The following is a 24,321-nucleotide window of genomic DNA, read 5'->3' as shown; positions in this document are numbered from 1 at the left end:
AACAAGACATATGATGCTAATCTAAAATTGCTCACATCTAAAATACTATCGCGTGAAAAGAAAAATTAAGAATATACAGGGTGCGCCAAATAAGACCTACTAATGACTAAAGACTACTGCCTAGCAGTATGCGCAGTTGCTCCATCTTGTTGAAACCACAAATTAAGAAAAAAAAGTTTTCAATCAATGTTCTGTAAGAAGCTCCTGAAATCGATTCCGGCGTTTCATCCTCATTTTCGAAGAAATATGGGCCGATAACTCTAGTAGCCGTAACACCGCACCAAACAGTACATTTAGATGGGTGCAACTGATGTTGGTGTGTTGCCCTTGGATTTTCAGAGCCCCACAATCTACAGTTTTGTTTGTTGACATATCCATTTAAATGGAAATGCGCTTCATCCGACATCAAAACATTATTTAAAAAATCAATTTGTGTGGTTAATTGTATAAGAATAGATAAAACTCGATAATTTTAACGCGTTGTGTTGTACTGTAAGGTTCCATAATAAATTTCCTGAATTGTTGGAATTATAACCTACAAAAAGAGAAAAATAAATACTTCAAAAAATAGAAAAAGTTGTTTGTGCTGAACATTAGTAGGTCTTATTTGGCCCACCCGGTATAAAGCACTGATACGACCTGTGCTTACATATACATTGCATGTGAACTATGGACGCTGAAAGCTAACGAGACAAAACAGCTAATGTGTTTTGAAAGAAGATTGCACCCAAAAGATCTACGGTCCGCTTAGACTGGCTGATGGCACTTATCGCTGGAACATGTGGCTAGAATGCCAAGGGAGCGATCAACGAGAAAGGCACTAGATGTTCGCCCAATTGGAGAAAGAAAAACGGACGCCCGAGGAAAAGGTGGCTAGAAGATGTGGAAGCTGATCTTAGGAAAATGCGCGTGCAATATTGGAGGGAAGTGGCTGTAAATCGAGATCGATGGCAAGAAACTGTAAAGGAAGCAATGGTTCACCAAGGGCTGTGACGCTAAGAAGAAGAAGAATACTTTTTTACTGAGAAATATCTAAATTAGTACGATATTAGTTAGACTTTTTGATACGATTTTCTATGAATTTAATCATTTTTTATGCAACCATGTTATACAAAAAAGAGTTTTGGAATCAGATAATCACAGCTGTGCGCATTTTTTGACAACCAGCTGGGCGTATTTTTACTTATGGATCTGTACAATGGTTCTAAATTACCGAAACGGCCTGGATTTAACTCCAGCTAAGCACTGTCACTTCAGCAGCACACCCCGTCAATGTATGGGGAATGTTCATGCTGCTACAACAACAACAACGAATATACTGATACGAATACTGATCAAAAAGCAAACTAGAACTTGAAAGACCCTGTATGCATATACATTGCTAAAAACAGGTCTGAATAAAATAATCATTGATTACAAAAAATTAATTGTACTTACTTTTAAAGTTGAATTTTTTATCCAAAAAACCGCACTGCTTTTAAGATGTGAATTTTTTTTTGGGTTTTTTTTTTTTTTTTTTTTTTGTTTTTGTGAAATGCAAACCAGTTTTTTGCAAACTCAGCGAAACAGCAACGAATAATATCCTTCTACTTGGTTAATTAAAATCACTTGTTCTTATTCTTATTCAGTTGTATCTACATACATACATATGTACGAGACACATACATACGTGTGCGTGTCTGTGGTTGTTCTCACTTCACTTAGCTCTATAAAGAGATATTAAAACAATGGGCAGGATTTCCAGGCAACACAATTACGCGTGACACAGGAGAACAGGTTGCGCAAACAAAGCAAGAAAAAAAAAAACGAAAAAAGTACACAAAATTACAAAAACAAAACAATGCAGAAAGAGGACGACTGCGAGAAAGGAATGTGGCAAGGTGATTTCCGGTTTTTGTTTTGCAGCAAAAGTGCAAGGCGAGCCAACAGTCAAGCAGCAATAACGAAGATAACAACTAGACAACATACAACAACACGAATAGTAACAACAACAGCAAATGTAGCAACAAAAACAACAAACCAACATATGTATGTATGCAAATGTATATGTGTGCATGCCTGCATACGCTTGCAGCCATTGAGGAACGTGCACAATTATGGCATAAATCCCGTTGTGCCACAACGACGAAGAGCGACTACTACTCAAGCAGCAATACCCGCAACTTAATCAGCAAACAATGCAGAGCAATCCAGTTGCAACTCTTTCACTGCCGCTGCTATAGCTGTTGTTGTGTTGTGCAGTTTGTGTTTAATGCAGCTTTTTCACCACCATTGCGAATGTGAAACGAGTAGATAGGCAGGCAGGCCTATTGCCCACCAGCATACGAGTACAGGTTGCTGGAGCGAAATTCCTGGCGACTAGCAGCTAGCAATTGCACCTGCACCTGCCTGTGTGCGGTGTGTGCGCATGCGTAGGAATGCGATGTGGTGGGAAAAAAAGTAATAAAAACAAAAACAGCAACAGCAGAAAAGCTTAAATATAGCGATAGCGTTCGTGTGTTAGTTAGCAAATTGGCTATAAAAATTATTTCTTATTTATTTCGCAACATTTGCATTGCGATAAGCGAGGTTGAGGTCGAAGTTCGCTGGCTGAGGATGTGACAAGCGCATCGGCCGAGAGCCGAGATCAGCGTGCAGGGAGAGCATACGAGAAAGTGCATGTTTATTTACTTTAGTTACACGATTACCGCTATCATCACTGTTAGTGGTGTTATTGATTTAACGGGCGAACCATACGCCTCATCCGCCTCTTGCTGATCTCTCTCTATCGCTCCAGCCTATCTTAAGCTTCGCAGCTAGCGCTAGTCAAACTTTGCAATACATTTTTTTTTCATTCTCTAACATCGCCACACGTTTGCTTCGTGGATTTGCCTACTCTACACAGTTTGCTGTATTTCTGCTGACTGCTTTTGCTGCTGCTGCTGTTGCTGTTGCTGTTGCTGCTGTTACTGCTGCTATCTCTTCCTCAGCTGCTACTCATGGCTGACTGCAAGCTCCGCTCAGCAAGCGCTTGAATAGCTCATTGTGTTTGTTGTTATTGTTGTTGCTATTGTAGCAGCTTAATAAATGTGTCTGTATGTTTGCTTGGCTTGCTTTTTGCTCCGCGTTGCTCGTGTTGCGGCTTTTATTATGTTTTATTTTATTTTTTCTTTTAGTTCTTTTGTGTTTGCATTTGTTGCTGCTGCTGGTGCTGCTACCACCACTTCTTCTACTACTTATTTCCTTGTTTCTTCTATGCGCTGCGGCCTCTTCTTCGTCGATGCTTTACATCAAGATTTTCACGGCAGCTTTGCTGTTGCTTTTGTCGCTGCTGCTACTACCACTGGCGCTGTCGCTGCCGCAGCTGCAGCTGCTAACACGGCCACTACATTGCCATCATAGTTGGCTTTTTAGTTTTATTTCTTTTTCTACTAAATATCACTATTGCTTAGTTCTGTTTTTTCTAAGGTGAATGCACTGAAATCATTTGCACGTCGCGTTTGGCGTTTATGTTCCCAACTTCCACATTTGCAGTGGCGAATTACACAGACATTTTTTGGGTCACTTTGAAGATAATACAAGTTTTTAATTTTATTATTTTTTTTATATTACATAGATTTCACAGCTCGTACGGCCCAATCTGCGCGTCCAAAGCGAACTGGGAGATTTTGTTCGTCCGCTATACGCGCTGGAACAGGAACAGGTTACATAAATTGGGTCAGCAACATGTACGAGCAGTCAGTCACCATGTTGGACCCAGCTAGCTCGTTAGTCAATCAGTCCACAGCACTTGCCCGCTCACTGCTACACCAGCTTAGCGCGTAAGCGGGGATACAAAAAAAACCAAAAAAAAAAAATATTTCTATGTATTTGTTTCACCAAATTCAAAAGTTTGTTATGCAAATTTTATACATTTTTTTTATTGTTCGCTGGTATGAACAATTCTTTCTTTCTTTTCTTTCATGTGAACGAAAGTTTAACACACATTTTAGACACATCTCTACATGCATACACCCTTTATATATATATATACAATATATATTTGTTTTACGTACATACATATTTCTACATATTTACAATTTGCATTGCTTTCTTCATTCACTTTAAAAACCAAAAAGGAAATACCAAGCAAATACAATAAAGCTCTGGAGAACGACGTGTATCAGCGAAAAAATATTGCACAACAACAATAACGGTGTTAGCTTTGTAGTATCATTAAGCCGCAACGCATACAAGTTTATCTCCTCAACTTCTTTACAATTTTCTCTCCCTTTTTGTGTAAATTTTAATGTAAAACGCATATACATATGTACACGCATACATACATACATACATTCGTACACAGGCATCACCGCCTTTAGTATAACATTTTTTTCTGCCACACTAACCGTTTTTTCTTTTTTTTTCCTCGTACCACACATTCACGGTTTTTCACATTCTCTCCACACTACACTGCACTTTTAGCCAATTTCTAGCCATTTGCCACAGTTTGTTTGTTTGTATATACTTTTTATACTATCTTTTTGCTTCTTCTGTTACCTTTCCACTTTGTTGTTAATGAGCCTCGAACTATTCCGTTTCGCACAACCTCAACCGACGACAGGTAAACGCAGACTGACTTTGGCACTGAACCGATTCTCAGTTGCTAATGCTCGTCAAATTGGTCCGATGCGGCACCTTCTCCGTTATCACCGCCACCGCCGCATTGCCGTTGTGTGGAGTGGTGTGGTGCTCGTGGCTTTGAATACCCGGCTTCATGATCGTCGAGCAGTATGCATGTATGTATGTATGTGTAGTGTGTTAATGCTGCTGTTGTTGTAGCCGTGTGCTCATAATCAACAGTTTGGTGTTACTAAGTTGTTGTTGTTGCTATTGTTGGTACACCAAAACGGGTAAGAAGAGAAACCGGCAAATGCCACAGTGGTATTCCCAGCGACTGGGCGGTAGAGATGAATGAATGCTTGAAGAAATAGTGAATTAGCGGTTAGTTAAAAATAATCGGTTCTGGTAGTAAACGTTATATGTAGATCTAGTGAGATATTAGTGAGAGGAATGCTTTTTGACCTTATCGAGACTACAACGCACTGTGGCCATCTGTTGCGTCGGAGCTTTTCCGGCTACTTCAGCCCTGGCATTAGATGATCTGATTAGTCTACCACCACTTGATGTTTTCATCCAAGGAGAGGCCCTGAAGGCCATCTGCAGGCTAAAGCACAATGGGAATTGGTACGGCCCCTGTCCGGCATTGGACAACAGAGTAGGCATGGACTTCGACCCAACGATCTCGCCGTGCCCCTTGGCTCCATGCCATCCAAAGTCGTGCTTGACAAGAGATACAGTGTGGTGCTCCCAGAGGCTCAACTGTGATCAAACTTAGAAAATGAGCCCGGCAAACTGTATTTTCGCATTTTCACGGACGGCTCCAGGATCGAGCACGACTCCGCCTCTGGGGTCTACGTGCAATCCAGCGGGACAAAACTGCGCTTTGCTCTTGAAATGCATGCATCTGTGTTTCAAGCGGAGGTGTATGCTGTTCAAGAAGCCATGAACTTTGTTGTGGAAAACAGATGGAGAGGCAGATCTATATGTGTCTGATGCCAAGCTGCGCTCATGGCCTTAGACAGCCCCCCACCCACTTGAAGGGTAGACGAGTACTGTAAATCCATGCTGAACTATGCCGGTAGACATAATAGGCTGATGCTAACATGGGTCTCGGGACGCGTGGGTATCGCGAGTAGCGAGACCTCTGACTCTTTAGCCATAATGGGCTCTGAGGCCAACTTCCTTAGCCCGGAGCCCGGTCTGTCACTCCCTTCTACAGCCATCAAAGAAACTGTTAGCAAACAGGTTACTCTAATCCACAAGCGAGCTTGGCAGGCTGAGAGAGGCTGCAGATGGACTAAACTGATGTTACCTGTCATGTCCGACCGACTGTCACAGTTCCTCCTGCCACTAAGCAGAGGGGACTATAGGAGGCTGGTTGGACTAATGACGCGCCACTTTGTATGGGCAAAGCAAATGGAAAAGGTGGGGGCATCTCAGACAGTACACTCTGCCCAGCATGTGGGGGGGAGGATGAGACGGAGGGCCACTTTCTGGGCGTCTGCCCCGCCTTCGTTCGAATCAGGTCTTTGGCACTGATGTGTTAAGAAGCGACCACCTCGGCTCCTTGGCACCACAAGATCTACTCAGATTTCTTCGGAGGTCGAGTAGATTTAAAGAAAATTAAAAAGGAAATCCGAGTGCAGGACAATGGACTTAATTGTGTCTGAATGCTGTACGTCTGTTACGACAAAAACAAAAACAAAAATGGTTTTTGACCCGAATGAAGTGCTGAATACCGAGATCTTCAGCATTACATGTCTTAAGTGACAGACAGAAAAAGAAGTGGTCGTCCTCGCGTGGTTCGAACCAGTGCAACCATAATAGCCGTTCGTGAAAAAATTCACAGAAATCCACTTAGAAAGCAGAAAATCATGTCCTGGGAAACGAATGTATCGACCAGATCCATGTCAAGACCTTTTAAAGATGATCGCCACATGAAGGCTTTTCATCGCTCAACTGACAACGCGCTTGAAGAAAATTAGACTCGTCAGATGCAAGCAGCTTTTTCGGGGGCATGCGGGCAGTGTCTTGTAAAGGCGTTACATCTCTGCGTTTCTGAATAAGAGGTTAAGACCGGGGCAAAAGTGTACCAGGAGGATGTCTTAGAAGGCGTGGTGAAGCAGTTGGTCAGTACTCTTTTCAATGGAGAGCGTTGTATCTTCCAGCAAGATTTCGCTCCAGCCTATAATGCAAAAACCACCCAGCAGTGACTAAAAAAAATATTCCTGGGTTCATAGCCGCCGAAGGTTGGCCGTCTGGAAGTCCAGATCTGAATTCATTTTGTGGTCAGAATTGGAGAACATGGCTTGACGAAGGCCTCACAGAAATTTGGAGTCTCAGAAAGTCTTTGGTTCGAGCAGCAACGTTGATATCCATGGAAACCGCGCGTGCTGCAATAGCTGAATGGACTAATCGTTTGAAGGCTTATGTAAAAGCAAATGGTGAACATTTCGAACGAAAATTAAAATTATTTTTTAATGTTTACATGATTAAATAAAATATGAAGGGACCTACAGTCGACTCCGAACGGCAGATATATATTTTTCATATGAGCAGCCTTTTCCATGCTATTTCCGAATGGCGGCCGCTATTAGAAAATTCGTTTTCTTCCTTTTGATGTTGCACGGAGGCTCGAACGTACGTGGTAGTCACGCACCAACCCATTCCGTTACGGCGGCCTGGACCTTTATATCTCGTTAAAATAACACCTACACGATTAATTAAATTTCCGCCCGCCGAAGGAGCATTAAATGCTTCTGTTCAAATATATAGTTGTTTAGGGGATACCACAAAATGAACCATTTCACCCACCACAATATGCTCTATGTAAGGAAACATCTCGACCGATTGCAGAGCATTCCCATGGCAGCCGGTTTCACGTGCCGGAATGACTCGGATTCTTCGCGATCAAAGGCTGCCGCCCCAGTAAACTAGTCCTGCCTAGAGCACTGAACCTCTACCTTCGCTTAACGTCACTAGAGCAGCTCCTTGCAGCAAGATTGCTGTCAATACTTCTCCTCAGGGTTGACTTTGAGGGTTGACCCTGCGTTTGCCAAAGACGGCTTCACCTAAGCTTCACATCGGACCTGTTCAGGCCTTAAGTCTCATAGGCACTGGTTAACACGGTTTGTGGCCACATGTTGCTCCCGCCATCAGGCGCCTTTAGCCTCCACGGCCTCTACCTCGGGTAATGCGCGGGTGAAAACATTTAGCATCAGAACCTCTGCGGATTCTGTCACCCAGGCGAGCCAAGAGGCATTTTTTCGACTACACCAACGAAATCCAAGATCAAGCACAACGGACAATATATAGGCAGACTTTTTTTTTGTCGGGACAGACTGTACTCAGACACAATTAAGTCCATTGTACTGCACTCGGGTTCCCTTTTTAATTTTCTTTAAATCTACTCGACGTCCGAAGAAATCTGATTAGATCTTGTGGTGCCAAGGAGCCAAGGTGGTCGCTTCTTAACATATCAGTGCCAAAGACCTCAAGACTGATTCAAGCGAAGGCTGGGCAGACACACAGAAAATGGTCCGCCGTTTTATCCTCTTCTCCACATGCTGGGCAAAATGCACTGTCTGAGATGCCCACCTTCTTTTCCATGTGCTTTACCCAAAGAAAGTGCCGCCTATAGTCCGCCTCTGCTTAGTGACAGGAGTAACTGCGACAGTCGATCGGACATGAAAGGTAACATCAGTTTTGTCCACTGCAGCCTCTCTCAGCCTGCCAAGCTCGCTTGTGGGTTAGAGTAACCCGTGGCTTTGATGGCTGCAGAAGGAAATGCTTCAGCTACCCCAAGAGACCCACATAACTTTGGCACAATAACGTTCTGGATACTGTAGCAGAATAAACTCCTACCTATCCAAAATCGACCCCGACATACCCAAAATATGTCCAGCATGTGAACACATACCGCATGACACTAACCACCTTTTCACGTGCCCCATCAAACCTACTCATCTAACACCCATCTCCCTCTGAATCCAACCTGCCGAAACAGCACCTTTCCTGGGCCTACAATAAGATGAGCTAGACGAAGACGACCAGTAACTACACTGCACTGACTTGGTTTAGTAAACTGCTACAACTACAACAACTAGTAAGACTCCCTCTGGGTGTTGGGGGAGCTTCGAGATGTAGAAGTTTAAAAGCAAGGGCGAAATGGCACCACCTTGCGGAACGCCTTGCTTTAACCTCCTCTGTTTTGATCTCGAAAGATGAGCGAGGACTACTCAAATAGTTCGTGGAATACAACTTCAGTCTTGGCGGGAGGGTCGACTGTGGAATATCATCTAGTAGCGTGGAGTGGCTGACTGCGTTGAAAGGCTTCTTCAGGTCCAGCGCTATTTGGAGCTTACTAACACCGGTGGTGAAGTTGCAGATCTATAGGTACTCCTCCCATTTGGTCCGCTTATGTTGGGTGACAAGTGGACCAAAAATGTAAAATAGTATAGTTTTGACTTGAATACTTACTTTAAAGCTGAAGTTTCTTCGCAAAATCCTCTTTGTGTAGCTTTATGGCATTCCACGTTTTGAACCAGGGTAGTTTTTGGTTCAAAATCTTTTTTAATGATTTTAATACAATCAAATATACGCCTCAAGCTAAATTTAAATTATTATTATTCCTTATTTAAAACATTTTTATATAAAGAAAAACCCGCGAAACAGGTACGTATCTCTAAAAAAAATCATTGAAAAAATAAAATAAATTGGCGCGCACACTTTGGTTAGGTTTTTGATCGAGCTCCTGGAATGACCTACAGTTTTGTGCCGTCTACGAAGGGCTAATGGTATTTATGAGGAGCCTTGTCATGGCAGAAATGCACTCGGATGTTTGGCATTGCCTGTCGAGGGGCGACTGATATTGAAAAAAACTGTTTCTATTATTTGATGTTGATGCAGAGATTCGTACCTAGGCAATACCGAATGGTAGTCACCTACCAACCCATTCGGCTACTTACTTCAAAGGTAAAAATTATATTTTGTTTTTTTGAAACAAAGAGACCGTGTAAAGCCTGAAAATGGAACGAATAGTATAACTACTTGAATTCTCAGACTTGAAGAGATCGAAAACAAGGAACAATGCTAATATCAAGGGGTTCAAAGAATCATATAAATCCAAGGCATTCCGGTGACGTGAACCAAACAGCTTAACCCAACGTCGATGTGAAAAATTCTTAGGCCTCAGTTAAATGGCATAAACGGCATTCAATGTGATCCGAAAATGAAGTACTTCTCTTTAGAAAATCGTACAAAATTTTTGTACTGTCGAATATACTGCTCCTCCCCTAAAAGCAAATATCCTGTGTGTTCGTTGCTGAGTTGGCTACCGCAATCAGGCAATTCATTTTACTTGATTTACAAACTAGATCTTTACTTAAGATTAATAAATCTGGTTCCCAACTGATACCGGGTATGCTTATAAACTAAACCTGAAAATACCTAGAAAAATTTACCCAGTTAAATTTCAATCGCCTTTTCTTCGTCAACATAAAATATATACCTTCTAATCGTCTTTGATTCTCCTGCTACATAGCTTAGTCAAATTTCTGTTGCATTTAACTGGAACTCATTTAATTACACTTTATATTTATTCATTCTTCATCAACATGTGTCCTCTTTCGCATTTCTAAGGCTTTTGCGATACATTCTAAATTGGTGACTTCGCACTTTGTTTTCAATTAAAACCTTGAATTAATTAATTACATATATTTATAATAAAAATTATAACAGGAATTTCCACAAAATACTAAGATGTCACGTAGCATTTTGTTTTCCTTTCATTTTACAATTGAATGCAAAGATGCAAATTAAAAAAATCGTAAGTTTATAAGTAAACTTTAAGAAGAAAATGACTGGCTTTTTCTGTTATAAATTCTCGACTTCAGCAGAACTTCCAGCGATTGCCGCACTCATTGCACATGACGAATGTCGTCATGGGTTCATCGGAGGATCGGGTTTGTAACTGATTGTACGTACAGTTGCGCTTCTTACATTTACCACACTTAAGCAGATCGGTCTTTGTACCCTGTACCGTTGCCAGTTGCGCATCGTTAATAGCTTCCTTCACGAATTTCTCGCGCAACTTCTTCATTTCATCGCTCGCCATTTCTTCGGGTGTCATGCGCGCCAATTGTTGCGCCGTAACAGCGCCACACATGAAATTGCTGCGTAATGTGGGATTCTTTGCATCCTTTAAGTTGGCTACACGTGAGCGCACACGGTTTTTATACTTCATGTCGGTATTCTTGAATTCCATATATATTGCGTCCTCCAACTCAGTGGCCATGTCCTCGGGTTCCGGACAACCCTCCATGATATCGCCAACTTTAAGCGCATTGCATAGCATTTCACGACATTTGAGACGCACCGCATCAGTTAGACCACCAGTGCTAGGGAATGACGATTGCGCTGGTCGGCGTTCATCTTTCGCCGAAGAGGACGATGCACTCGAGCTAGACTTCTTTTCCTCATCACGTTTTTTATCTTTTGAAGAGCTCGATGATGACGAACTCTTCTCTTTGTCCTTGCTTGATGACGATGAGCTCGATTTGCTGGCGGATGATTTAGAAGTGCTATTACTACCGCTTGTATCTTTCGAAGAGCTACCAGTTGAACCACTCGGCGCAGCAAGAAATCGTTTCCAATTTTTGATAAGCGTTTTAGCTAATGCTATTACTTCCTCATCTTTGCTACTCTTGCGCAGTTCATTAACAGTCATACCAATGCGTGTTTTAGTTAATATTTCCAAATTGATGTTGAGAGTTTGCAATGATTTTAGTAGATCCAGTGCTTGATCTTGTCCCTGTAAAGAAATACGAATAATTTTTGTTACTTTAGTACAGAAAATTGTGTACAAATAAGCATATCTCAATGAGGCCGCGCGCGCATTTCACTATCAACCTCTTCTTACCAACAAAATGTTTGTAACCGAGTACACTCCCGGGCGACGGTTGCCGCATAGCGCCAACGCCATTGACATGCATCTTATTATTTACTTACCGTACCATCATTGGATGTAATTTTTTGCATTTTCCTTTGTATTTTGAAAACCTCTTCCTCGACACTCATCTTTGCTAACGTACTTTTATATTTTACGCTAAAATATTGATTCCGAAAACGTTTTTCCACAACTTTGTCGGTATATCATTCACTAACCAAGCTGTATTTTTTCGTTCAAAAAATCCTCATGCATGCGTATTGGCTGTGGTTGCGGTAAATGGGGAATTTATCTTTGACGTTGCCACATCATTGGTAATAATTATGACTGAGATTTTAATGATAAACTCTTCTGTAATAAATTAGAAGATATACATGTGATTTGGCTTTTGACAAAATAATTTACTATTACTTGTTATTCACTAAATTGCTCTCTTTTAAGCAATATTTAAATATTCAGCTTGTACTATTTTTTCTTTAAATTCGATTATAGCGTTTTAAAGTGACCGTGCAAAATCATGATTTATTCATTGAGAAGCACACATTGATTTAGCCAAATTATTCTTTTGTGTGCAACAATAGATTTATTTCCCGCATGGCTCAACTCGTTAAGGACTATCCTTAACACACGGCGAAAGAAAACTAACATTTTTAAATATTCAATTACATTAAATTTTTTTATTAGTATTTTTTATTCATACATTTATTCATTTATAATTAATGATTTTTAATAACAACAAACTTTACCTTCTAAGCAGGTTTTATATTTTAATCAGTAATAGAAAAAAAAATAATTAAAGCAACCCTGAAAGTAAACAAAGCTCCAAGAAGAAACACGAGTATTTCAATAAAATCACGTTCACATTTAATAAATTCACGAATGGTATGATACCCATTTGTGTATTTTACTACAAGGACTAAAAACTGTTATTAATATGTCCGTCAATCTTAAGGATTTTTATTAAATAATTAGTGTACTGACGTCACCTATAAATCGGACGAGTTTTTGAAGTGAAACTTCTTAGGCGTCGATGGACGAGCGAAAATGGAGAGTGAAATTTCAAGGCCATGCAACGTGCCAGACATTTTCGTTCCGCGAGAGAGAGAAAAGATATAACGTAGAGGAAAAGGTGAGAGAAAGAGAGCTATACCTTATATATATATTAGATACACTTTAGGCTATTTTTCCTGAGTTTTTCCTTGTGGTTGCTAATTTCTAGTGAGAAATAACACTGCCTACTGTTTGGTGCTTGTTTGTTGGTGCAAACCTGTAGGAAATATATTTTTGCTGTTTACTTTTTGGCGTTATATTTTCTTGGTGCCTACTGTTTGGGGCGTTTTTTGGTCCCAATTTTTTTGGCGTTTTTTTTTTTTGGTGCCTACTTTTTTGCGCTTATTTCCGTTTCCTGGCTAGTGCTTGTGCGTACTATAAAGTGATATCCATTCCGGCGTCGTATTTATTGGTATTGGCTTGCGGTAATTTGTGCCGTTGCTGTGGTCCTGGAATCACTGCGTTTGTGCGGGTGATAAACGCTCGGAGTAGTGCGCGTTGTTGCCACGGTTTGTATCCGGCGTTTACCTACACCGGTCGACCCTTCTCCGTTTTTTGTAAATTTTGTCTATTTATATTCGCTGCAAATGTTGTTTATTTAGATATATTATATATTCTTTTTCTCTTTCTCTCTCTCTCTCTCTCATTCTCTCTCAGGTCTCTCCCTCTTTCTTTGTCTGTCTTGAAAGTTTCTCTTCTGTTATACGCACTACGCAATGCGCACTTTTTTTCAATCTAGTATACGGCACATGAATTGTCGATCTAGAAAGCATAAAGTTTGTAGATCTCCTTATATAAACATTTTTCCTTTTGTAGTCATGATTAAATAGATTTGTAATATTATTTAATTGCTAAGCAATTTTTTTTTAACTTTATTTTAACCTTTTGTGCAACATCTCAAATTTTTAGCAACTTTTGACAGCAAACCATCAATTTAAATCACATTCTTAAAATTTTGGAATCATATTGACCTAAACCTCTCTTTTAAATAAAAAATTTCTTTTAAGATGACTTTAAGAGATTTAATTTTAAATAAAATGTATATGAATAATTTAACTTAAAATTTGCTTTTAACTCATTTGTTATCAGGTGTAACTGAATTTAAATGTATTACAAATACTGCATCCTATTTGAAATTAAATAAAACATGGAAATTTTTGTTTTATAAAATTTGGTTTCTATTTGAATATCTCGAGCTGATATTAATTTAAATAGACCTTCCACAATCGAAATACTCAGACGTCCCTTAATGCAATACAGCCAGAAAATATATTTCATAGAATAGAATTGTTTTTATAAATAATAGCTGAACAGATTTTTAATTAAATAAAGTAGTAACTTATGTAATGTTAAAAAAATGACATATAGAGGAAATCTTTCAACAGCATTGTCTCATTAAAATAATGATATGTTATTTTCATTTGAGCATTTGCTTTTTTAAGTACTTCTTTGAATTCTACATAGCACCTGCTAAATATACCTTGATTTTAGCCTTAGCAGATTCAATAAATGCACTCGATTTGCAACAGGGATTTTATCTACTAATTCAAACACCCAAAAATATTCTTGTTGAAAATACTTAAAAATTTCCCTTACTTTCTGCGAACGCACTACGCTGGTGCAACCCTGTAGCTTTTAGCATGGTGTAACCAGCTGATTTTTAACATTCAAGTAATTTTTTAAGCAGCTTATTTCTGCCGGCGGTGTTTTTATTTCGTAACCTTCTGTTTAAGAAGTATTCATCAAATAAAACCTAAATAAATAAGATGAATAATATCTTCAAATTTCTACGAAAGCCGCTTACAACGGTTGTCAGTGCATCACAGCAGGTACCGAGAAGATTTTTCGGTAATTTTAACACTTTGAAATAGCGATGACTGCGGTTACTATTTATTTATTTCCATTTCCAAATACAGCCTCACCACCAAAGCGCTTCTACAAACGTACCTCCGTGCTCTGTAATGACGGGAAGTATGAGGTAACACTGGATAGCCGGAAATTAAAGACACCGAATGGTACATTATTTACAGTTAAAAGTGAACCGCTGGCGATAGCTGTGGCCACAGAATTCGATGCACAGAAAGAGCACATTGAACGCTCCAAAATGCATTTGTCGGCGTTATGTTTTACAGCTATCGATAACCCTAATAGGCATACAAAGACAGATATGGTGAACTACGTGCTGAATTACATAGCAACAGACACTGTGCTCTTTCAATACGACGTGGGTACAAGTGATTAAAAAAAAAAATTAAATATTAATTATGCTTGGATTTTCAGGATGAAAAAGAATTGTTTGACCTGCAGCGCAACGAATGGGACCCTATTATACAGTGGTTCAACGAACGCTATGGCACAAACTTACAAAAGACAATGGTAATGTCGCCACCAAATGTGAGTGCTGATGATAAAATGAAAGTATCCAAGTACCTGCTGTCGCACAGTGAGGATGTATTATTTGGTGAGTGAGCACATGAAGCATGCACGCACATTTTTTAAGTAATTCGTGTTTTTTTTCAGGTTTCATATTCGCTGTGGACACTTTGAAATCTGTTTTGCTTGCCTTTGCTGCAATCGATCAGCGCATTAGTGTTGAAAAGGCCGTTGCGTTGTCACGATTAGAGGAGGAATACCAATCGAAGTTTTGGGGGCGCGTTGAATGGGCGCATGATCTGAGTCAACAAGAATTGCAAGCGCGTTTGGCTGCTGCAGTGCTCTTTGTGCATCTCAATCGATCAGAACATTTTGTGAAAGAAAAGTTAATAGTTTAATGTAGTAGTGATATAGAAAAAATAAAAGTTAATTGTTTGTACATATAAGTAGGTGAATGTGCCTCGCAGAATAAAAAAAACAACACTCTGAAACATATGCGACAACACAGGCAGCTATTGAAATATAATGCAGCAGTAAAAGGCACGTACATACTCGTTCCCACAACAGTGGGTTCTACGTAATCGGAAAGAGCCGGATTTATATCCGGGCAAGAACTGTCACATCAGCGGCGTTCCTCGTATATGTATCAGGAATGTTTATGAAACAAGTAAAATTAAGTGGTTATATACAGTTAGAATTTTCAAAAAAAAAAATTAAATTTTTTGTCGTAATGTACATATATTTAAGAATACATACAGACAATTTAACATCGTTCCGGTGAATATTTTCGAAGTCACACGCAAATGTGAAAAGGCGTTTCAGAGTGTTTGAAAGTACAAGGCCGGATTGGAGCGGCAGCGCGTTTTTCTCAAAATGGTCTTTTCAAAGTTAGTGACCAACATTACTCGCAAACGGCTAAACCGATTAGTCTCAAATTTTAACACAAGCTTCTTAAATATATTTTTTTTAGTAATTAATAGAAGATTTTTTCGAACCGATAAATATTTTTGTTTTTTATAAACAATTTAAGGCCAAAATTTTGCTCAAAAATCGATTTGTTTTTGAGAAACCGCCATTTGGTCAACAAAATTTATTTTGCTTATTCCTTCGATTAATTACTAGATTTAACATTACTTTAACGAAATCTGTTTGGTTTTTCAATTTCAGATGGTCCAGCTCAGAGACATAGTAGTCACCGCAAAACGTCTTTTTGGGTGGAGCTCCCGGAGATCAGCCGTAGCTCCTTTCCAAATAAATATTTTTACAATACTAAGTCTTAAAATACAGTTAACGGATAACATAATATGTGTGCACATTTTAGATCAATAAATTTAACCTTTGGGGACGAGTGTCGGTATATAGCCTCCCAAGCCGTTTTACCGTTCCGGACGTGTGTCGGCATAAAGCCGCCTAAATTAGTTCGTAGCTGAAAGGCTGGCGACGTCTGTCGTTCTGAGCGATAATATACGCATAGGTATAGTAAAAGAGTCACATTTTCATTCAAAGTCATTAGGGACCATTGCGATAAAGTATTAACTTCGTTGTAATGTAAACTTACGATGTGAGATGACGGTAGAGTCAGAACGATTTCACTGCCAGAGGAATCAGCAGCCTTTGTATATATTTTATCTTACGCCCAATGGCTAAGCGATTTAGAGATGATACCTCAGATAGTTACAGTTCTGACGAATTTACTGTGTATCTGATAAAACGGAAGATGACGGTCTTACTTCGTCAAGTGGAAGTGAAATCCGTGCAATAAGGAATCCACTCAGACATTTCAATATTAGCAGTGACAGCAGTTTGTTTATAGTTATTGTTTGATTTTATGAACATTTTTTCTTGTGTTAAATACAACCTTAGTTTTTATAACGTTCAACGTATTTATTTTTCTTTACTGCGTACTCTCCAATACCTCTCGTCCTCAGCGACGCTCTCCCGTCGAAGGGTTCCGTCCCCAATGGGTTAAAAGGCGTCTTCTACCTTTTTCTCGCCAAGAATTTACCTGTATTAAAGCGCTACACAATGATTTTACCCATTAGAAGTCAAATGCAGAGTGCAAATATATTTTAGAATCCGTATTTATTTATGAATTAAAATTTTGACAAAGAAACATAAAATCAAAAAAAATGAAAAATTAAAAAAGACGTATGTAGTTTCCTGGAGGCTGTAAGGGTGTACTCAAATGACTACACTGACCGCCTAAGTATGCAAATTTTCGAAACTTACTTTCTCGACGCGCTTCTTACATCGCCAGCGTATTTTGATTCGCAAAGGATCCGCCGCAAATCTTTTTCAATTTTAGTGGGATAGTGTCGAATGAGGTGAGCCTGGAACCACCGATGCTGACTACCGCTATTTCTTTTTTTTTTTTTTTTTACGCTGACGTCCACAGATAACATCGTGCGAGATGACATCGGAACATGAGTTGATCCATGGGTACTTCATTACTCATCACATGCAAACGTTAGGAATCGACAATGACCAAGTCCAAGTGCATGTAAATAACACCCACTACCATCTTTTAGCACCAATAGCGATTATTCTTCATCGATCAATTCACTTGGAACAGGTGGTATGATAACCAATTCAACTTCATCATCCTCACTATCGCAGATAATGACATCAATAGCTTCTTGAGCCCTTTCTTGCTATTTGTAACCGAAAATGGTTGTTTGTTCATTATTAGGAATCTGCAGACAAAAACAGTTATTTTACTTACGCAAGTTGTCACCAGAGAATGACACTAAAAATAGCCAATTCTTACAAGTAAAAATGTATCCAGTAAAAACTTGCAATTTCCCCTCAATGTCAAATGTTATATTGCTCTCTCACTTTCCGCTACTTTGCAAGTTTCTTGGATACTTCGTAATTTGTTGTAATTGTAACAATTGTTACAAATTATTTGCTTCATGAACAGACCTCATATCTTCGATGTTCTAAAATCGTTTACTAGCAAATCTTTCAAAACTCAATTGCACTAAGAATACTTAACAGTAACATTTGCGTCTGCTCATCTCGTTAACATTCTCTGGTTTCATTAACAGCCTCTGGTTCCGGCTCTGCCTGCACCTGAAAGCATTCTGTTAAAACCTTAAATGCAACTATCGCTGTTATAATTGTAAAGGGTGGTTAAATTTCAATGTTCATGTTGAATGTGACCCACACATAAACGTCAAGGTTTTTTCGGCATTTCATTTGTTATATTTGAATTTCAGACTAATTCAATTTGAACCTTGGAAAGATTATTCAAGTTATTCAGGCTTATTATGAAAACGGGCATTCAAATCGAAATGTATATCGAAGAAAATCATCTTCAGTGATGAGGCATATTTTCACCTCAGTGGATTCGTCAATAAGCAGAATTGCCACATTTGGGCGAATGATAATCCAAGAGTGATTGCCGAAAAACCAATGCCACCACAAAGAGTGACTGTTTGGTGCGGTTTATGGGCCGGCGGCATCACTAGGCCGTATTTTTTCCAAAATGAGGTCGGTCAGGCAGTTACTGTGAATAGTGTTTGCTATCGTGAGATGATAACGAACTTTTTATGGCTCGAATTGGAAGATATGGATGTGGACGATATGTGGTTTCAACAGGACGGTGTCACTTGTCACACAGCTAACGAAACAATGGCTCTTTTGCGCGAAAAATTTTACGGCCGAATAGTCTCACGTCGCGGCGATGTCAACTGGCCGCCAACATCATGTAATTTGACACCGTTGGACTTCTTTCTTTGGGGTTAATTGAAAGAAAAGTTGTACGTCGATAAGCCAGCAACAATTCAAGAGCTAAAGGATGATATAATTCGGCACATTAACGGCATAGAACCTCAATTATGCCTCAGTGTCATTGAAAATTTGGACCATCGGATAGAAGTGTGCCGCCGAGATCACGGCGGCCACTTGGCCGATATTTTGTCCTACGCGTAATTGAGCCATACCAATATTATAATAATAAAGAGAAATGGCAACAATTTCCTAAAAAAATTGTATTTTATTCAAAATCAACACCGGCCCTTGAAACTTAACCACCCTTTAACATTTTCTGTTATGTTGGCAAAAATGGGGGAAAACTTTAGAATAATGTATATCACTTTGAAAAAAAGGTTAAAAGGGGGGTATAGAGGGGTGTATCCCCATCTTAAAACTGAAAACCGAACCTGCCGGAGGCTTATAGTTTTAAAGTAATTTAATGTTAAAGTTCTCTAATTTAGCGAAAAGTTCGTGTTGCCATACGCCTGAAATAAAAACGAAGTTCGTATGCAGGGATGTTCAGTGGCAGGTTCATTGTAAAACTGCAGTATTTTTTGCTGTAATTTAAAATTGAGAAATATTTTTGAAAATAAAAATATACAACTCATTTAAACTTAAAAACAATGATATTAAGCGTATCACAAAAAATAATAAAGTAATTAAAATTAAATTAAATTAATTAACACAGTATGGGTATATTCAATAACGCATTATAATGCGCAACGTACTTTTGCAGTGTTGGCAATGCGTTCAGAAATGCAAATATGGCAGTACTGCAAATGCATCGCGTTCCAAAACGCCATTTTTGTATCAAACGTCGCGCATTATTTGCAGGAAAAATTTGAATACTGCCAATCTATCAATTGCAACACTTGTCACATTGGCTGTGCTGCCAGCGCTGCAATTACTGCGCATTTATAATGCGTTTCTGAATATACCCTATTTTTGCGTAGAACTTCTTATCGCGTAGGCGACCTTCGGCCGCGCTTCAAAAAAATAACCCTCATCAGTCCAACTCCGGCTACGCAATCCACAGTATTTCTGCGAGAACTCCTTTTCGCGTGGGCGCCCTTCGGCCGCGCTTCAAAAAAATAACCCTCATCAGTCCAACTCCGGCTACGCAATCCACAGTATTTCTGCGTAGCACTCCTTTCCGTGTTAAAACTATTGAACCCAAAATTGAAACATCATATGCGTGTATGTAGTAAGGAGGCACAATAGCCCCATCATTAACACTAAACCTAAATACTTAATTTTTGTTCATATTTTTGTTTCATTTGCAGGCATCCGGCAACATCATACTGTTGTCATTCCAATCTTCTTCTTATTCGCGTTTAAAATTGGAAAGTGATTGCATGGACAAATGAATTTGCATTTCATTTTAATAGAAATAATTCGAATATAAGCATAAAAATCAGTAAAAACACGCGTGTGAGTGTATATTTGGTGAATTTTAGTGAAGTGTTAAAAAATATAAATATATATAATATAGTGTAATGTGGCAAATTATAGTGAAGTTCCAAAGGGCATTTTGAAGGCAAATAATTATGAAATTATAATTTCCCGAATAATTTGGAGTTATAAAGAGTGTTCCTTAACACCTCACTAACATCTCCACCAAGTTTAATTAATAAAGACATAAAGTTTGCCAAAAATTGCCCAATATATGTACATTATTCTAAATTCCAGCCAAAATGGGTTATCTCCGTTCGCAAAAGGACATTTGGTACAACAAAAATTGCAACGGAATTCTGGTATTTTAATGCGAAATTTAAGTACTTATATACAATAGTTAAGTGTAAAATGCAATTAATTCTCGTCTGGAATAGGCTATTACTGTTTCTAAATATTAAATCAATATTATCAATATTAAACAAAAAAACGCACGGATTCTTTTTACCTCATTTCAAAAGACAACCAGCTGATGTGCGTTTCTATTACAAATCCTTTGGCGCTGCGGAAATAAAAATCACGCTGAACATTTTGCATACAATTTCGACTTTATTTAAAAAGAATTGTATTCATGTTTTTGCAATTTTATTTTATTTATTTTTCCTCATCTAACGGCCCCACTAGCGGCCTATCTTTCCACTTACCACTCACCATTTATTATTGTTGTTTAAATTGCTTATTGCAATATAGCGTCATAATAATAATTTTTTTTTCACAATAATATTTTCATAAATTAATTCGGCTTGTTGCAGTTGCGATTTGATTTATTTGCTAATTTTTGTAATTTCATATTTCTGCTTAAGGTTTGTTTAATTATTTTTTTTTTTCAATAATTTTTTTGGGATTTTTTATTAGTCACTTAAATATGCTAATTATTGAAATTGGTCTTTTAAATAACAATGCGTTCGATTTTTCCTTCAATTTATCTCTTTATTAAACACTAACGTTGCGTATCATAAAAAAATCGTAATTTTTAATGTTTATTGTTTTTGTTATGCATTTTTTGTTTGCTTGCTGTTGCCGCTTTTGTTGCTATATATATTTTTTGTTTTTGGTTTTCTTTTGGGTTTTGGGGGTTGTTTAACTGCATTTATTGCAAGGCGCTCAAAAAAATGCGAAATAAATTTTCTTTTCATTTTTGAAGTATTTGTATGTATACTTTATATGTATGTACATATGTACTTGTAAATATATTTTGTATGTATTAAAAACAAGGCGAGGTTCTTAAATGATTTTTTATTCAAAGTTTATTTTGTAATTTACTTAAGCAATTGCTTTGCGTTTGTTTTTTTTTATTTTCTTTGGTTTTGCTTTTTGTTTATTTAGCTTTTGCTTGCTTTTCTTATTTGGTTTGATTTTGCACGCTACAATAATAAAATGCTAATAAATTTTTATTAAAAAGAAAAAAAAACGTACTTACGAATAGCTCATATTTCTCTTATTTTGTGTTTTTGCTGTGATTTGTGATAAATGTTTGGATGTAAGTTCGACTTGCGTTTATATTTGTTTCTTGCTTTATATTTGTTTTGATCGTTTTCTTTGATAATGCGCAAATTTGTTGTTACTAATGCTATTTTCTTATTTTCATAATTTTTTCAATGAAGTTTTTAATTTTTTTTATATTTTTATAAGTAATTTTTTTTGGCAGAGTTAAGCAATAAAAGCGAGTAGTAATCGGTTACGCGGCAACGAGTGTTGTTGTATTTGCTAAATATTTGTTCGCGTGAATGTGAGTGTGTGTGTGTATTCGTGTTTGCATCTCTAAGCTTTTTTTCCATTGTTTCAGGAGTTTTGCATTTCAATAAAGTGTTGAACATTTGGGTTTTTATTTTTGCTTTTGTTTTAATTAAATTTTGACTGTGTGCATGTGTGAGTGTTCATAGCAGGAAGTACAGCAGAGCATCACTTAGAACTGAATGAATGCTAGTTTACTTTCAACATTGTTGTTTTAATAATTCATCACTTTATGCTCAAAATTTTTATATCACTCCCTTTTGTTAATACTAAAACAAAAAAAAAAAAAATAAATGAGAAATGTGGGACTGTAGAGCGTTTGGTTAGAAATGTGATTGATTCATACTTGAGTAGGTAAAATTGAACAAGTACAAAATAATTCGATAATTTATTATAGTATCCCGAAAATTCGGGATTAAGTTTTTCAAATATTTCAAAGCCAGTATGGATTCATGTCATTGAAAAGTACGAAAAATATCTATAATTTGGTTAGAATCCCGAAATTTCGGGATCCCGAATGGAAATATTATGCAATACTTTGCAGTTGTGAAAAATTCTATAACATGGTATGACATTTTTCTCAAAGTAGCGAATCCCGAAATTTCGGTATCCCGTTTCTATTAGACTTCATAAAAAACTATAGAGCTATGCATAATTTTCTAACTTGGAATAGTGTTTTTATCAAAATATTTAGTCCCGAAGCCCCGGAATACCCTTTTGGGAATGCAGTCCTACTTACAGTGAGTCAAAAAAGTATTGGCACACGCGAAAAATCAAAGTTCTCAGTGCTATAACTTTTCTTCTAATGAATGTATAAAAAACTAGAAAACGGTATTTTCTAAATGTATTTATTTATTACGTATCTGAACAAAAAAAAAATAAAATATTTCGACTTAGGTTTACAAGCTCCATCTTGAAAGGTAAAATAAGGCACAAATTCACATCAAAAAAGTATTGGCACAGGTAGCGTAATCAGCTTGCTCCATTGCAGCTGTAACGCACTAATACTTTATGGGTCCTCCTTTAGACTGAATAACGGCCTGCAAACGTCTCTTCATACTATTTACCAGATTTGAAGTTTCGGAAGGTGTTATTTTATTCCATTCAGCAATTATTGCCTCTTTTTTACAGAATCCTTTGACGTTATGTGGTGATATCGGGTGTTTTAAGCTGTTTGGAATGGTATGTAAACCACTCCTGCACAAGATAAGACGAATGTTTGGGTCATTATCTTGTTGAAATTGTCAAGCTGTCCCATTAAGACCCAGTTTTTCGACACTTGGACTTAAATTTTCTTTAAGAATGTCAAGATACACATGCTTATCCATTGTCTCATCTATGAACACGAGCTTTCCGACACCAGATGCCGCGAAACACCCCAAACCATTACATTTCCTCCACCGTGTTTAACTGTTTTCAGCAGGTTGTTCTTTTGAAGCTCTTTATTTGGCTTTCGCCCAATCTTTTGTGCTCCATCTGACCCAAATAAATTGAATTTTGATTCATCACTAAATATGGTGGTGTTCCAAAGTGGGCTTATTGAAATACTGTTTAGCAAATTCTAGCCTCTTTTTCTTATTTACCTTCGAAATGGAGGGTTTGCGTCGAGGAACCTGGCCATGACACCCAGCCTTATATAGGATATTGCGAACAGTTTGGGGGTTGAAATTGATTTCAAAAGAATTTTTTTAGGGTCTCGCACAATTTGAAAGCCGAAGTGCCCTGCGGACACCACAATTCGCTTCTGTTGTTCGGTTAATTTTTTTAGGCGGCCAGATCTGCTCTTCGGAGCTATTTTGCCAGTATTATTGTAAATGCATTCCGATGTTTCGAACCCTGGACCATGATCTATCGACAAGTTTGCCAATTTCGCGATAGGATTTTCTAAATACAGTTTTATCATTTTTCTGCGTCAAGTTCTAGGAAAATTTCTGCACCACGGCCCCTTCTGGTCTATGTCCGTTGAAATCGCGATCAAAAGTGATTTCAACCGTATGCAATTCCTAAAACGTACGAATAAGTAAAGAGCAAGAGTGAAAATAACGGGAGTTTACCGTTACGACGCCAAAAGCATAACCTAACATAAAGAATGTGCCAATACTTTTTTGATGTGATTTTGTGCCTTATTTTACCTTTCAAGGTTACGCTTGTAAGCCTAGTTTTAGGAAAATCAGTAATTTAAAAAAACGTGTGCTGCAATAGTAGGTATTCAAGGAGTTTGGTTAAAAAATTTTTTTTTTTTATTTTTTATTTTTTTTTTACGAAATTAACGCCCTTTCATTTGTAAAATTTTTGAAGGCAGGTAGCAAGAAGTTACATATCATTTTCAAATTTAAAGATTTCACCAAGAGCATTGAATTTCGGGCAGTACTTTGGGCAACTGAGCTCAAGTATACTAGGCCTTCTAACACATCTGCTTCTTTAGGCTG

The 24,321-nt window shown here is 38.0% G+C and overlaps 4 protein-coding genes across 4 annotated transcripts in view; 1 reads left to right on the top strand and 3 right to left on the bottom strand.

Moving 5' to 3' along the window:
- LOC128865183 (myosin-VIIa) overlaps nucleotides 1-4,615 on the bottom strand; it is a 102,598-nt gene extending 97,983 nt beyond the window's left edge. Inside the window, exons 1-2 of the mRNA XM_054105279.1 lie at nucleotides 4,368-4,615; nucleotides 1,438-1,706 (exon numbers count right to left, since the gene is read on the bottom strand). The gene's annotated coding sequence lies outside the window, so the exon portion shown is untranslated. The remainder of the gene's footprint in view (nucleotides 1-1,437; nucleotides 1,707-4,367) is intronic.
- A 5,529-nt stretch (nucleotides 4,616-10,144) lies between these two features.
- On the bottom strand, nucleotides 10,145-11,782 carry LOC128862835 (transcription elongation factor S-II). Its single transcript, XM_054101602.1, has 2 exons — nucleotides 11,590-11,782; nucleotides 10,145-11,392 (listed from the first exon to the last, which is right to left on the bottom strand). The coding sequence occupies exons 1-2, from the start codon at nucleotides 11,656-11,658 to the stop codon at nucleotides 10,472-10,474; spliced, it is 990 nt and encodes a 329-aa protein (XP_053957577.1). The 5' UTR covers nucleotides 11,659-11,782; the 3' UTR covers nucleotides 10,145-10,471.
- A 2,454-nt stretch (nucleotides 11,783-14,236) lies between these two features.
- Nucleotides 14,237-16,829, top strand: LOC128864361 (ATP synthase mitochondrial F1 complex assembly factor 2). Its single transcript, XM_054103984.1, has 5 exons — nucleotides 14,237-14,425; nucleotides 14,494-14,801; nucleotides 14,858-15,038; nucleotides 15,098-16,164; nucleotides 16,357-16,829. Exons 1-4 carry the CDS (start codon nucleotides 14,344-14,346, stop codon nucleotides 15,346-15,348), a joined length of 822 nt encoding a protein of 273 aa, XP_053959959.1. The 5' UTR covers nucleotides 14,237-14,343; the 3' UTR covers nucleotides 15,349-16,164; nucleotides 16,357-16,829.
- Nucleotides 16,830-20,702: 3,873 nt separating this feature from the next.
- The window catches only part of LOC128862972 (uncharacterized), a 68,584-nt gene continuing 64,965 nt past the window's right edge, over nucleotides 20,703-24,321 (bottom strand). The window contains exon 5 of the mRNA XM_054101836.1: nucleotides 20,703-22,161. Within this exon, the coding sequence (XP_053957811.1) occupies nucleotides 22,156-22,161 (6 nt within the window). The 3' untranslated portion in view covers nucleotides 20,703-22,155. The remainder of the gene's footprint in view (nucleotides 22,162-24,321) is intronic.

The sequence above is a fragment of the Anastrepha ludens genome, chromosome 5 (genome assembly GCF_028408465.1).
Source record: "Anastrepha ludens isolate Willacy chromosome 5, idAnaLude1.1, whole genome shotgun sequence".
Classification (NCBI taxonomy): Eukaryota; Metazoa; Arthropoda; class Insecta; order Diptera; family Tephritidae; genus Anastrepha; species Anastrepha ludens.
The sequence above is the reverse complement of the archived record's forward strand: the minus strand, read 5'-3'. Positions and strand labels throughout refer to the sequence as shown.

Coding starts and splice junctions, on each gene's coding strand:
- LOC128862835 (XM_054101602.1), bottom strand. CDS start 11,658: ATGAGTGTCGAGGAAGAGGTTTTCAAAATACAAAGGAAAATGCAAAAA. Junction 11,393..11,589: donor TTACATCCAATGATGGTACG/GTAAGTAAATAA, acceptor ATTTCTTTACAG/GGACAAGATCAAGCACTGGA.
- LOC128864361 (XM_054103984.1), top strand. CDS start 14,344: ATGAATAATATCTTCAAATTTCTACGAAAGCCGCTTACAACGGTTGTC. Junction 14,426..14,493: donor GGTACCGAGAAGATTTTTCG/GTAATTTTAACA, acceptor TTCCAAATACAG/CCTCACCACCAAAGCGCTTC. Junction 14,802..14,857: donor CTGTGCTCTTTCAATACGAC/GTGGGTACAAGT, acceptor TTGGATTTTCAG/GATGAAAAAGAATTGTTTGA.